A 15,976-nucleotide genomic window follows, 5' to 3' on the forward strand; every position below is an offset into this window, starting at 1 on the left:
TGTGAGCTCTCTTTCTTAGGTTGGGATTTTCTGTTTTGTTATGTGTCTGCTCAGCACTTAGAAAAATGGGGCTTTTGATCTTTGATAACACAAATAAGGGCATTTCTATAGAAAAAACATTTAAAACTACAGTTTTGTAATTTATACTACGTCTTTAAAATGACTTAGCCCAAGGCAATTTGTAACTTCAAATTGACTGTGTTCCTCATCTTTCCTGATTACATCCATCTTGTAATGCTGCTAAGTTTAAAATAATATTAAGGATTGTTCATTGGTCCAATAGTATTTTGGGGTATGATAGTGATTATTGAACATTTTCATCTGTATTTTCAGACATGGCCATCTTTGTAGTTACCAGAAGTCATTACCACCTGATGACTAAAAATGAATTTGAAACCAGTTCAGTTCTCCCTCAGTTTCCCTAAAACACAAGAGAAGTTATCCGTAATAGGGGAGACTCCCTCCAAATTTCAGCTTGCAATGAACACTACTACATTTTGCATTCAGTAGCGTTCTTGTTGGCAATTCCAGCAGACAGGCCAAGAGTAGAATTTGTCATGAGACTCACTTACAAGTAGCTCCACCAATTGAGGCACATTGGTGGGGAAATTTGCATTACTACTGCCATGCTGTGCTGTTCTGTGTATAAAGGAATTGATGGTTTCTATGGATGTCTATGTGGCACTTATCCAGAGCACTACATTTAGTAGAAAAACATTTTTTTTTTTAAGTTACAAACCCATCTTTCATTTCAGACATTTAAAAATCACCACATAGGTGTGTAACCTTTGTGGCTTCTTACAGTTCAAAAACTGTTTTTATGCAATTGGTCCATAATGTAAAATAAACTGCCATATTCAGTGTGACTCTGAATTTCAGTTTTAATTTTTACTGCTGTACTTTGTGTATGAAAAATGGTATGTTAACAACACTTAGCTTAACGTTGCTTCCCCTCTTTCAGGAACTCCTGTGACACCTGTTACTCCAGCCAATGTGGTACAAAGTTTACCTGATCCTTGGGTGTCTCAAATTGCTAATACAGACACACTTGCTGCTGTTGCACAAATCTTACAGAGTCCCCAAGGCCAACAGGTAAATACTTTTTGTAGGTAATTAGACTTTTGTACTGTATGTAGTCCACAATGTTTGTGTATGAATGATACACGAGAGTATTTATCAGTGTTGTTAATTTATTTTTAAAAATTTGTCCTCCGTATAATCAGTTCATAGAGAGAGTTCTCCAGAGATAAGTTTGAAACAACATTTAACAATTCTTTTTATCCTTTTGAAATTCTCTTGGTTCACTGAACGTATCCAAGAAGGTGACGTCAGAAACCAGAAAAAGATTCATTGCAGCCCATACAATGCATGGTATTTACAATGTTACAGAGGGAGCCTTCTAGGATATCTTCAGTGAATCAGGAAGTAACAAAATATTTTCAGTGTGGGGGGTGAAGGATGCTTTAAATGATAGTTAAAACTTATTTCTATGCTGAATACATCCTGTATGTTAAAACACGTCTCTGGGTGTAGTGGGGGATATCAACATAGAAGTCTGTGATTAACTCAATTCTAATTTTTCTTTTGCAGTTCACCTTTAAATATTCCATTTATTTTCATTCTCAGGATATTCAGGAAGTTATCAGTATCCTTAATATGACTCTTGGCCTACATTTTCAAAAGTGACTGAATTTGGGTACCTCAGTGTATGAATGCCCAGCTTGATACATCTTAGATACCTGATGCTGAGAAAATGCTGAGCGTCTGTTCTCTGAAAATCAGGCCATGTCAACATTCCATAAGTTGGACACTGAAAATCAGTAGCCCTTTTGAAAATGTAGGCCCTCATCTTCAAGTAATAATGGCATATACTGCTACTCTGGCAGTCCCTACTATCCCAATTTGAGTGGGCTGCAGTGGTGGCCCTGGATGAAAGAGATGTTTAATGGCTGCTGTGTTGGGGAACTAAAAATATCCCAGCCAAATTAGTGAGTAGGAACTACCACAGTATCAAGCACCAGTCCTGATGCTGCCATCTCAAGGGCTAAAAGTGCAACAGTTTTGCTGTGTTCAGATAGGCAGTGCCATCTGTAACTGGCCAGAAGCCTGAGGCAGGAAGATTTTTAGTCTGGTCATGACTCAGGGAAATTGACAATAGGAACTTGAGTGAGAGGGTACCAGAGTGAGGTGGAGAGCCTGTCAGGAGAGGTGGGGTAAAAAGGTAACATGGAATAGGGGACGGTAGGATTTGGTAGGGGTGGTGTCTTACAGAAGGAGAGATGTAAAATGAGAATGGGGAGATGTGGGGTAGGAATTGTATGAGAGCGTGAAGATTGCTGGCCAGAGTATATTTTTAAAAGAAAAAGAAACAACAACAAAGGAGAAAAGCTAAAGACTGTGTGGACCAGAAGGGAGTTACAGAGTCTTTAAAAGATGGCAGAAGGCAGAAATAGCTTGTGGATCAAAAGATGAGAGAAAGGAAAGATGGGACGCAGTAGGAGTATGGCAATATATATTGAAGATAACATTAATATATAAAGGAAGAGAAAATGGGGTCTTTGGTAGTTAGATGATTCCCTCCTTCACATTTTAGGACTGTATTTTGTGGGTGAGAGAGAAGAATCTGTGACTCAGTTTGTGGTGGTACATATGGGTAAGATGAGAGTGTAGCGATAGTAAAAGGAGAGAGAGATGGGACCCAGCAGGAGTATAGAGACAGGCAGGATGGTGACCAATCATCCAAGATTTTCCCATTCTAGGGCTTCCTCCTCAGCTTCTTCAGTTTGATTCCTGCCTCACTCAGAGCAACATACAAAGAGGTGACATCTAATGGTGGCTAGACATGACCATAGTCTCTTAAGAACACACATGTAGAAAAGAGAATTCCTCAGGAGTAAGATCTTTGACAAAAACCTTTTGAAAGAAGTCTAAGATAGTTGGAATTCCAGTTCATCCAGCGGGAAAAAAAACCTGTCCTGCATTATGTAGAAAAAAATTCCCACATCAGAATTAAGGTGAGAGAAATTGAAAAGGGGTACTCTGGCCTCCTGAGGGCAGCATGGGCTGGACCACCTAAACAGAGATGCCCAACCCCATCAACAGTGCAGAACAAGGTCCAGAGACTTAGGGTAGTGGGGTCTTATCTCATGAAAGTATTGAAGCACCTACTCCTTCTAGTCTGAGGTTACCTTGGGGAGAGCCTCTTTCCATATGGGTGAGCTTCTTTCCCCTTTGCACTAGCAAGGTTGGTAGGTACTATCTGAGGGGAGCTTCTTCACTTGGTAGATTTGTAGTTCTTTTCCCTGAAGGCGCTTTTCAGGTAGTAATAATTTTATTTCGGAAGACTCTTCACATTTTCCTGTAGTCCTCCATATTTAGAATTCCATAATGGTACATCTATCATAGATTTTTTTCAAAAGTCACAGCTTCTTTTCACCTAAATAGGACACCTCCCTTTAGAGTTTGTCCCAATCTTAAACCAAGAACAGAAATTTTTGACACACCTTGGATCTCAGGAAGGTCCTCATAGTGTACTTGGCCTAGAAATCTTCAGAGAATCAGAACCCCATGTATCATTCTCTTTTACAGCTCAAGATATCTTGTTATGTTATGGCCAAATGATTCAAGTCCAGTTTCCCGGAGATTTATAGGACTGTAAAAGTTCCTTGTACGTTGAGATTTGTACCCATCCCAGCAGTCGTGGACATCTGAGCTGCAGAGGGAAGGCATCAATAGAAAAGATTTGCAAATTTTCCTGTACTACTTGTTTTTTAAGCTGCTCATTATCTGCTTAATGTGCAGATGCTGCCCTTAGCTGCTGAATGCTTGGACCACTCCATTCAGGAGAGTTGATGGAGGCCTTTGGGATTCTTGTTCCTCTTATTACCCATCTTCTGCCTTCAGGCTCCCTCTTCTGATTCAACCATGAGTCTCCTGTTGTCCCTTCCTAGAGTGTTTTCTCATAAAATACTGCTGTACAGAACCCAGTATCTGTTCTGTCGCAAGATGAGCCACAAAAAGGCAAATTATATTCCCATTTATTGGCTAATTTGCTTTTTCTGGCTTGGTTGAGACAGTGCAAACTCCCACTGTTAGACTTGCAAAGCCCAAGCTTCAATGTGAGACTTGCCTCGTAGGCAATATAGATACACAAGTGCAAAGCCTTGATGTAGACATGCTGCACCAGCATAAAATGGAGCTTGTACCAGTGTAACTTACTCTGCATCAGTGTAAGTACACTGGTACAACTTTTCCTAATCTAGATGGGCTGTTAAGAGGGTAGAGCAGGCTAACAGATTATTTTACAGATCAGAAGGAATCAAACTGGAGAAGCAGAAGAGGGAGCCCTAGAAAGCAGAAAAATCCTGGATTGTGATTGGTCGTCATCTACCTGTCAGCGAATTAGGAGGTGGAACCTCATGTCTACAGTATCTTGTCTGAGCTGCAGAAAGCAAATTAGCCAGTAAGTGGGAATATAATTTGCTGTAACTACCAACAGACTAAACTGAAATTATAACCCTGAGATAGATATACTGCACTGGTGAAATCTTTATTCATGAGAAGGGCAAAAAGCTAGGTGAGTTTTATTTTTTTGTTAATTTAGTTATCGCTCTCTTTCTTCCAGCTTCAGCAGTTAATACAGACACTGCAAATACAACAACAGAAGCCACAGCCTTCACTACTTCAAGCTCTGGATGCTGGTCTTGTCGTTCAGTTACAGGCCCTCACAGCACAACTTACAGCTGCAGCTGCAGCTGCCAACACACTTAATCCACTGGAACAGAATGTCTCTTTTAACAAGGTAGAAGTTGGAGGACCAAGTTTGAAGAAATGCATTTACTATTTATATTTAAAGTCTTCATATGGGTTGTGTCTCTATCTTTAGTGACTTGTTAAGAAGTGCATGACTAAGCTACAGAAAAGGTTTTTGCACACAGGCTTTTCCAAATACAAAAAATATTTTGAGAGTTATACAAATACACAAATGATGTATTTAATATAATTTAAGGGTAAAAGACGTTTTTCAGAAGACTACAGTTAATTTCCATTAGTAAAACAAAGTCGTTGTATTTCCGTCTATAATTGTGTAAAAGGAGGATCTGAATTAACAAATTTGACAATTATCTGCATAAGAAGGAAGGTTGGGCTTGTATCTTTTTGCCTTCTCACCTCACCCTTCCTTTATGGCATACAAAGAAAGTCTGAAAGGTTTTCTCAGGGGAAAACATACTCTAGAAATTCAGGTCTTACGTACCCTAGTTTTCCAGTAAGACTATAGATGACTGGAGAATCAGTAGGTTTGTTACATCATAAATACCCAAGGAAATAACTGTACTAGAACTTCAAAGTAATAGTGACCACAAATATAATAAAGTTTACATTCTTAGCAGGAGGATCATATGAAAGCTAGTACTGTAACACCTAAACTTCAGAGAGGGATTTTGTTTTTAAAGGGACAAACCTAATCAAAAAGACTCCAAAAGTGAGGAAATTAAAATCCTTAGACATAGTATGGAGGTTATGTAAGTATGCCTAATAGAGCACGGAAAGCATGCATACCTTTTTATTTTTTTTAAGGGAGGAGAGAAGCCAAGAAGAAAACAGATAGAGTTGAATGGCAAGGTAGATGAGCGTACCGTAAACTATGGCAATGGTAAAATATAATGTTAGGAAGGTTTGGAGGAAATTTGAAGACGAAATAACCAAAAACGTAAAAACAAGTTATTTCAGTATATAAAAAGCAGGAAGTCTGTGATTAGACTGTGGTTAGTCTCTATTATTAGGGAGGATAAGGATGTTGTAGAGAAGCTAAATTATCTTTTCATCAGTCTCTTCACTACTGAGGATGTTGGGAGCTACCTATCCCAGACCATTTCTTTTCAAATAATTAGCAGAAGGAATTCCCAGACAAGTGTGAAGTGTTTGTAATATCTTACAAGTCTGTGGTAGTTAGCGTGGAGTAGGGTAAGTGTTTGAGTGTAGGCAGCTATGACCTAAACCAGACTTGACTATGGCTGACCTAAACCAGAGTTTTGCCTTAGCAAAGAGGTGTTAGGCTTTGTCAGCCATTGCTCTAGGGCTCTGTTCCCAGAGTATCTATAGAATCTGTAAGAATAGAATGGTAGTAGGTGTGGTGTTGGGACTTCGGAGTTTAGTTTGCATTGCAGAGATGGTGTATACCTTAACTTTGTAATTCCTGTTTTCTGAAGTGGGCTGTGTTACCTTAACTCTTCATTTCCTAATTTTCAGAGGTTTGAGTCTAGCTGAAATACATTCAGGACAGGCATGAGACACCACTGGGCAACCTTAAGTTTGTGTATCATTTAAACCCTTGAACAGATGACCAAAATGGTTGAGTATGGGTCATGCCCTAACTGCTTACTAGAGTCTTTTAATCTTCCCTCTAATTACCGTTAATTTCCTTGACAATACTTTAAAAGTGAAATTAGTCTGACTCTAAATTCTTTGAGGTAAGGACTACCTTTTTGTTCTGTGTTGGTAAAGTACCTAGCACAGTGTGGACCTGGTCCATGACTGGGGTTCTTAGGTGCTACAGTTAGTTAGTAAATCCCAAATGGCTGAGATTAGTTTGGGAAGGATTAGATTGCACCAAAATGTCATAATAAAGGGTGACTTTTGTAAACAGATTATTTGTGTATGGGGAAGGAGCTCTGTCTCTGGAACAGCTTGCTCAAGTGATCCAAATGTAGACCACCCTCCCTGCATCCCCAAGAGGTGCATCAAATTTCAAGACAAAACTGAATTTGTGCATTTTAAAGCACACCTAGAATAATGGTCTTTTAATAGTAAGTGATTTTCAACCTTAACCAAGATGAGGCACTGTCAGAAATCTTTGTGTCAAAAAAGTAGGTACTGGAACAAAAACATTAAATTAAACAGTGACAAATCACCATCACCAGATGGTATTCTTCCAAAAGTTGTTAATAAAATATTCAATCTCTTACCCTCCAATCCTCTGCAGAGACTAACATATTGTTATTGTTATATGTTATTGTTATAAAAAAGTTGCCTAATGGTAATTTACAGCAATTATAGACCCATGATCTTTAGTTTAACAAGAGCCTATAAAAACAGGGAAATGAAGTATAGACTTTTAATGATGGAGCAAGTCTTTAGACCGGCTTCAGACCCCTGCTCAGGGAAACCCCCTGTACAGGGACCTTCCATGTCTGTCAGTGCCCTGTCATCATTGAGACCATGGTCACTAAAAGCTTCCAACGGGGAGGATGACACTGACACCCAGGTCTCCAACATTCTCCATGATTGAGATACCGATAACTGTTCCACTGGTATGGAGAGCTTCGCACTCTTAAGTATAAGGAAGGGGATAAGAGGAGCAAAACATCAGAGTGTTCTTCTTCAAAGAAAATATGCTCACCGGAAACATCAGTCCCTGAGAGGAGTGCCAGTGAGGCTCTGGGTACTTTGAGTACTGTGAAGCACAATAAGACTTCATCTGAGCCCCATACCTCAGCGATAAGAGTTCAGTACTGAAGATCACTATTTCTTAGCGATCAGCTTCAGTGCAGCCCTTGACACCCTCAGTACCAGCGGCAGTGCCTCACATGGCCTCTGCAATGTCATCGGCACTGATAGTGAGTTCTCTTGTATTTCCAGTACTGCAGGAATTCTTGTACCCAAGGAAGCTAGCGGTACCAGATGAGCCTGAGTCTCCCCTCCTTGCAACGTCTGGATGCCTCTCAGTACCAAGGTCTGCTGGGCCACCAACTGTTCATGTTTCTGGGAGACCTTCTTCTCCTTCTTCAATTATCCACTGGGTTGGGGGAAGGGGATCACCTCCTTTACCATATATGAGGATCATTCCAACTCAGACTCTGAACTTTTGATTCAAATATCTCCAGTTTATTCTAGCAGAAGTTGTTCTCTGTTGCAGATGCAAGAAAGATAGAAAGCAATCGTCTGGTGCACTTTGGGAGGACAGGTGCTGGATTTCCTGTCCCCACCTCCACTCCCATCCCCACACATTTTTGCCCATTGGCCTGATTGGGATCCATGGGCAATATATCAGCAACAATTTTGAGGGACCTCAACTCAGTCCCACAGGGAACACACAAGACTTAATTCCCTGGTACCTTCCATCCCTCCTCCCCATTCTGTGAGCCCCAGAGGACCTTTGAGGAGAAAGAGGCAAGATCTAACAAGGAGGTTACCCCCTTAAAAACAGCTTACAAACATCTGATGAGGCAGTAATGCCACCACTGCCATCATTAGCTGATGACTTTAGGCACTTCCAGGACTTGATGAAGTGGGTTGCTGATGTCTTGCAGACCCCCCTATATGTAGTCCAGGATTCCTGTCACAAGCTCCTGGACATATTTCCCATCTCTACCTCAGCATGGGTGACACTGCCAATTAGTGAAGCCCTCCTTGAGCAAACCGAGTCTATCTGGTAAACTCCAGCATCAACCCCGCATGCAAGAGAGCTGATTTAAAGAAAAAAAAAACAAAAAACCCCCAAGTCCCAGTTAAGGATTTTGAGTTTTTATTCCTTCACCCAGCACCAAACTCTCTGGTCATGGACAGTGGATCAGGCTGTGCACCAAGACAGATATGTTATACCTTACCTAGGATGTCAGTTGCTCAGGGTCTTAGGCCTGGTCTACACTTGGGGGGAGAGGCGGGGGGGCAGAATAACGTAGCTGAAATTGACATACTTAGATCTACTTACCGCGGTGTCTTCACTGCGGTAGGTTGACTGCTGATGCTCCCCCATTGACTCCTCCTTGTAAGGTTTACACTTACCTCCTCACTCCGGTGGAGTAGTACCGGAATCATCGGGAGAGTGCGCGATGGTTGATTTATTGTGCCTTCACTAGACGCAATAAATTGACCCCCGCTGGATCGATTGTTCCGGAGGTAAGTGTAAACATGCCCTTAGAGTGCACTCTGCCATGGCTAAGGTGTCATGAGTGGCCTTCCTCTATAATGTTTTCTTCATTGAAATCTACAGAGTTGCTTCTTGGAGTTCTGTACACACATTTGCACAGCGCCACTCTTTTTACTTCTAGATCTGATGCTCACTTTTGTCATCATCATGAATAGGTCGGAATATGAACAAGAGGCTGCTAGGCAGCTCTCCAACACCACTTTCTACAAGCCATTACTTTCTGATCCCACTGAGGGTTACCAAAAGAAACTACAGCATTTGCTCAAGAAACTCGCTGAAAAAGCACAAGAACAAATCCGCACAGACACACCCCTGGAACCTGGAATACCTGGGGTATTCTGTCTGCTACCCAAGATCCATAAACCTGGAAATCCTGGACCCCCCATCATCTCAGGCATTGGCACCCTGACAGCAGGATTGTCTGGCAGTGTAGACTCCCTCCTCAGGCCCTACGCTACCAGCACTCCCAGCTATCTTTGAGACACCACTGACTTCCTGAGGAAACTACAGTCCATCGGTGATCTTCCTGAAAACACCATCCTGGACACTATGGATGTAGAAGCCCTCTACACCAACATTCCACACAAAGATGGACTACAAGCCGTCAAGAACAGTATCCCCGATAATGTCACGGCAAACCTGGTGGCTGAACTTTGACTTTGTCCTCACCCATAACTATTTCACATTTGGGGATAATGTATACCTTAAAATCAGTGGCACTGCTATGGGTACCCGCATGGCCCCACAGTATGCCAGCGTTTTTATGGCTGACTTAGAACAACGCTTCCTCCTCTCTCATCCCCTAATGCCCCTACTCTACTTGCGCTACATTGATGATGTCTTCATCATTTGGACCCATGGAAAAGAAGCCCTTGAGGAATTCCACCATGATTTCAACAATTTCCATCCCACCATCAACCTCAGCCTGGACCAGTCCACACAAGAGATCCACTTCCTGGACACTGTGGTGCTAATAAGCAATGGTCACATAAACACCACCCTCTACCGGAAACCTGCTGACCGCTATTCCTACCTAAATGCCTCCAGCTTTCATCCAGACCACACCACACGATCCATTGTCTACAGCCAAGCTCTATGATACAACCGCATTTGCTCCAACCCCTCAGACAGAGACAAACACCTACAAGATCTCTATCAAGCGTTCTTACAACTACAGTACCCACCTGCTGAAGTGAAGAAACAGATTGAAGGTGCCAGAAGAGTACCCAGAAGTCACCTACTACAGGACAGGCCCAACAAAGAAAATAACAGAAAGCCACTAGCCATCACCTTCAGCCCCCAACTAAAACCTCTCCAGCGCATCATCAGGGATCTACAACCTATCCTGAAGGATGATCCCATCACTCTCACAGATCTTGGGAGACAGGCCAGTCCTTGCTTACAGACAGCCCCCCAACCTGAAGCAAATACTCACCAGCAACCACACAGCAAAAACACTAACCCAGGAACCTATTCTTGCAACAAAGCCCGTTGCCAACTGTGTCCACATATCTATTCAGGGGACACCATCATAGGAGCTAATCACATCAGCCACACTATCAGAGGCTCTTTCACCTGAACATCTACCAATGTGATATATGCCATCATGTGCCAGCAATGCCCCTCTGCCATGTACATTGGTCAAACTGGACAGTCTCTACGTAAAAGAATAAATGGACACAAATCAGATGTCAAGAATTATAACATTCAAAAACCAGTTGGGGAACACTTCAGTCTCTCTGGTCACTCGATTGGTCACTTTTAGGTCAGACCTAAAAGTGGCAATATGTCAACAAAAAAACTTCAAAAATGGACTCCAATGAGAAACTGCTGAATTGGAATTAATTTGCAAACTGGATACAATTAACTTAGGCTTGAATAGAGACTGGGAGTGGATGGGTCATTACACAAAGTAAAACTGTTTCTCCATGAAGAAAAGGAGTACTTGTGGCACCTTAGAGACTAACCAATTGATTTGAGCATGAGCTTTCGTGAGCTACAGCTCACTTCATCGGATGCATCCGATGCATCCGATGAAGTGAGCTGTAGCTCACAAAAGCTCATGCTCAAATAAATTGGTTAGTCTCTAAGGTGCCACAAGTACTCCTTTTCTTTTTGTGAATACAGACTAACACAGCTGTTACTCTGAAACCTGTTTCTCCATGGTTCCCCCCCCCCCCCCCCCAAGGTGTTCTTGTCAACTGCCGGAAATGGCCCACCTTGATTATCACTACAAAAGGTCCTCCTCCCCCCCCCCCCCCCCCCCGCTCTCCTGCTGGTAATAGCTCACCTTGAGTGATCACTCTTGTTACAGTGTATATGGTAACACCCATTGTTTCATGTTCTCTATGTATATAAATCTCCCCACTGTATTTTCCACTGAATGCATCCGATGAAGTGAGCTGTAGCTCACGAAAGCTTATGCTCAAATAAATGTTAGTCTCTAAGGTGCCACAAGTACTCCTTTTCTTTTTGGGAAAGTAGTTCAGCAGAATCCTTGCTTAATACAAGCCCTTTAGCCAGCCTTTTTTAGAGGTTTGTATTGTTTGCTAGACTCCCATAATTTAGAATAAGCAGAGGCCACCCTGAAGAAGGAAAAAAGCTATTTATTCATGTTAACTAGTTATTTAAGATTACATTCTCTGTGTACCTCCTTACCTTCTCCCCTCTCTCTAAATTCTGGTTTCATAAGACTGGTGTTTTGCAGAAGGAATTGAGGTGGTTGGTGATATAATTTTTGCTGAATGTTCAGTGCTGAGAGAGGGCACTTGTGAGGCACTGCAAGTGCAGAGACAACAGTCTTGAAGAACTACCACAGTTTCCATGGCAAATAACTTGTGTTTCTTAATCTATATAGTTTGTTTGTGTCTGATTTTTTTCCCTTAAAATTAAATCATTGACAGAAAACAATGCCCTAATTCCTTGGACATCCACAAGCAGTATATAACAGGTAATTCTTCTTCAATGCCATGTTTGATGTTGGCGTTGGCCATAGTAATTGGCCGACTGCTAAAGGAACAAGAACACACACACACAGATTATATATAATGCTTTGCCCCAGGAGAGTAGTCATTTCTTTACTATTGGGCAACACTTGTTCTTCTTGGATTATCAGGCAGAAGTCAAGAATGATGCAGCTAAGGGTTTTCTATTTAAAAGAATGGTCAGCTTTCCTACATTAAGTCATTGCAGAAACAGAAACTTCCTGTTTCTGGATTACTACGTATTTTGTATGGCTTGGTAGGAAACGTTATAAAATATGCTCTTTGTAATGCTTGATTTGTTTTCTCCTAGAAGCTGATGGACAGGTTTGATTTTGGGGAAGAACCTGAACTCAGTGAAGAGCCTAAAAAGGAAACTCCCACTTCCCAACTGTAAGATCAGGTTGCATTCCTTTTAAGTTAGATTAATTTGATCATTGATCACTGTTAAACATGATGATGATTGAACATTCAGTGTGAAAAGTAGACCAGCTGTCTGGTCCTTCAGTATATGTAAACTACTATACTGGAGCAGTGGTAACAGAGAACAATTTACATGAATTTGAATGATGGACATGTATATGTTTTAAATGTTTAACACAACATCTCTACCATTGCATGAGAACCCTTCAGCTGGATGCCTACCATTTTAGAACAGAGAGAATGAGAGTTTGGTCTGAAGATAGCGCTCAACTTAGATACTCCTTGGGGATTCTGTGCCAAAAAATTCAAAATTCTGCAAATTTTATTTGTCAAAATAATACAATATAATCACGCCAGTTTCAGTTGTTTTGGTAAGTTATTTAAACTACAATACAAAAAAAAGTCACTAACTGTTCAGCGTTTCCTAGACACATGAAAGTTAAGTTACAAATACTTGGTAACTAATACCCTGCATTTCAGTTATAATCCTGGATTTTCATTTAAATTCCGTTACAGAACACCAATGGGGGGGGGGGGGGGGGGAGAGAATGTCATTTTAAATAGCTCAGCCTTTCACACATGAAAGTCATACAGTTTTGCTAATGATTGTTCTGGACCTAGTTGGGTACTTTGAGAGGTGCTTGATTCTTATTGTCCTGACATTTTATTGACTGCTTGGTAAATGTTTTATTTGCCCTCAGAAGTCTTTTTTTATTTTTTTTTAAATGGGTAAGTAAAAATCTAACCCCATTGTGCCACTTTGGCACAGGAAAAAAATGAGTGCATAGATCTTCCTAGCTGATTGCCTTACTGGAATTTATAAGGCTTTACATCACTCTGGTGATGTAGGGGCCTTAAAACTTTTACAGGTTTTTATGCTCCTGGGGGAATTGACAGAGAATGGGAGTGGTTAACTAACAATCGTAATTAACAATGTTACTATTCAGACAGGTTGCTACATTTCTGCCTCAGAGAATGAGATCAATTAACCATCAAAAGCAACATTAACAAAATGTGGTGGTTTTTTTTACAAAAGCTATTTTCTTTAACTTAAAAACAAACCATTTTCAGTACCATGATTTTAATGTAAGTATTTTTTCAATTCTCAAGAAGTTACATTTTACTAGGCAGGCTACTACACTTTTGCCTCAGGGACAGAGCCTTCCTCCTGCATAACAAAAAGACCTACTCTCCTCCACGCCCCTTGAGCTGCAGTATCAAGAGAAAGGGACAGAGTCTCTCTTGCTTGTTGGCCAGCCCCGCCCCTGATTATGATCAGCGTCGCCCCCAGCAGGCACGCACACTGAGCCCCCTCTCCCCACGCAATGATTTGTGTCTCTGAAGCTGCTCCAGGCACTCTGGAACAGATGCGCTGCCAGGAAAGAGACGTGTGCCCCCCTGCAGATTTCTTTTGCGTTTTTCTTCATGGGGGGCAAAGAAATATGGGGGCCATATAGAATTCTGCGCCCATGTGGGGGCACAGAATTTGTCAGGAGTAACTTAGAGTAACAATCTTGTATTTCACTCGGAGGGATAATAATTGCAACTAAGGAGTATGTTACTAAGTTCATTTGTTTGAAAATGTATGTGTAGCTTGCTGCTTTTTAAACTATGAAATTTTGTTTATTAGGTTATTTAGTCTCGAGAAAAACTTCGATGCTAAAGGTTTTTCAATTATTTTATTTTAGGCCTCTAGTATCAGAGTCTGTGAACAACTCACTTTTTCATCAGCTAGCTGAACAACTGCAACAACAAAATTTAGAACACCTCCGACAGCAGCTCCTGGAGCAACAGCAGCCTCAAAAGGTAACTACTCCATCTTGTGGTTATCATAGTGAATGATTCTAATGTCTTCTTCCTAATACTTTTACTCATAATAATGAAACTCTGTCACTGGCTAATCACCTGGGCTAGGCTTGCAAAGTGATGACTTGGAGCAAGTGAAGGCAAAAAGCATAAAACAAAAAAACTCACAAAACAAATGTGAGCTATACATTTTGTACTTTGTACTTAAATTAGGAGAGACTAGTATTCAGCTGAGGTGGAGACACGCTTCACTTTCAGTTATCCTGTCCACTTCTTAACTAAGAATTTTTTTTTTTAAATGGTTTCCCTTCTTTCATGGAGGGCTGAAAGATGGCATGCTGCTCTGACTTGTATGAAAAAAAGGGATAATTAAGTACATTTCATTTACTGTTTGTATCACATTTAGTCATGCATAAATCCAGAAAATTCCCAATTTAGAGAAGGACCTAAACTTTGAGCGGATGCGCTTCTCTCTGATTGGGAAGAGGATCGAGTAGGTTGTGTGCTGCTGCAGCAGATGGAAGGGGCTTCTTTCAACTCCTCCCCAAGATCATTCTGTGCCCTAGTGACTGAGTGATTTTGTTCTCTTCTCAGCCTGTGTGCGCAACTCAGCAGGCACCATCCATTGCCCCACTGAGGACTCATGGTCCAGACAGCCCATGCTTATTTTCTAGCTGATGCTGTACATTGACTCTCTCTCTCTCTGCAATGTAGTAAAGCTCTGATTCCGTCTTCCACAAAGCAATGAAAGCTTGCGCTACTTAGCAAATACTGCTACAGCCACATATCCCTGTGAAGGAGTAATAGAGTTTTTGGTAGCTGTTAATGTACATTATCTAGAAATAACTATTAAAATTCCAGAATAAATATATTGAATAGGTTAGGTACCTTCCAGTGAAATGTGGTGTTCTTGAGTGAGTGAAATTGGTTGAGTTTAGGAATGAACTAATTTTGGGGACTGTGAATTTAGCATTTCTAATTCATTCAAGAGTAGGGTGACATGTCTCACCACAGGGGATTACCACCTGACTCCCCCATTCCCGATGTGCTCCTATGTGTGCTTCCAGCAGGTGCCTCTCAGCTGATCAGCATGGGAGAGGGAGTTACATCTAGTCCTGGTTGCAGCTGAGAGGCGCAGGCTTCAGCTGGAACATACAGCAGTTACTCTCAGCGTGCAGCAAGCTATGAAGAGGAACTTTGGTTTTGTATCCATGCCCTGGTGAGAGAGACAAAGTGAGAAAGAAAGCAAGAATAAAATACAAAGGTTCGGGAGGAGTAGGAGGGCAAAAAAACAGACAGAAGGAGCAAGGAATAAAGTAGAAACTGGAAGCAGGGAGCACAGGAGATATTCAAAGGACAGTTGTGTTTTCTTGATCTTGTTTTCCATAAAACCAAAATGGTGGGTTCAGGAAAAATAATGCTGGTGTTGAGAGGCAAATACATGAAGCAAGAAGGTAATGGGACAATGACATGCTTCAGAAAAACAGGAAGGTGATGTAGAAGAATCTGGGTACTGTTCAACATTCTGCCACTTGATGTCACTAAATAGCGTAAGGTACAGAGTTTTTAAGCAGAGTGGAAGTATAAAGAGAAACAGCTGTATATTTAAAAGAATGCTTAAACACCAGAATTCAGTATACCTTACTTCTGTTTTATCTCTTTGGGTATTTAAGACACACACATCTTCCTAAAGGATACATTTGGTTAGCAGTCTAGAAATTGACTTCTAATAATTGACATGACATTTTAAAAGATTCATTACAAGAATCCTAAATTAAGAATCCACATTTTTCAAGTTTAAGTTTGTTTTATTTGGAGCTATCCTTTGGTCAATTTT

At 41.1% G+C, this 15,976-nt stretch overlaps 1 protein-coding gene across 1 annotated transcript in view; it reads left to right on the forward strand.

Annotated features, from left to right (window-relative positions):
* Nucleotides 1–15,976, forward strand: part of SCAF8 (SR-related CTD associated factor 8) — an 85,910-nt gene that overhangs the window by 41,536 nt on the left and 28,398 nt on the right. The window contains 4 exon segments of the mRNA XM_048844182.2: nt 962–1,092; nt 4,625–4,801; nt 12,224–12,303; nt 14,022–14,139. Coding sequence (XP_048700139.2) covers nt 962–1,092; nt 4,625–4,801; nt 12,224–12,303; nt 14,022–14,139 — 506 coding nt within the window.

This window comes from Caretta caretta, chromosome 3 (genome assembly GCF_965140235.1).
Source record: "Caretta caretta isolate rCarCar2 chromosome 3, rCarCar1.hap1, whole genome shotgun sequence".
In the NCBI taxonomy this organism is placed as follows: domain Eukaryota; kingdom Metazoa; phylum Chordata; order Testudines; family Cheloniidae; genus Caretta; species Caretta caretta.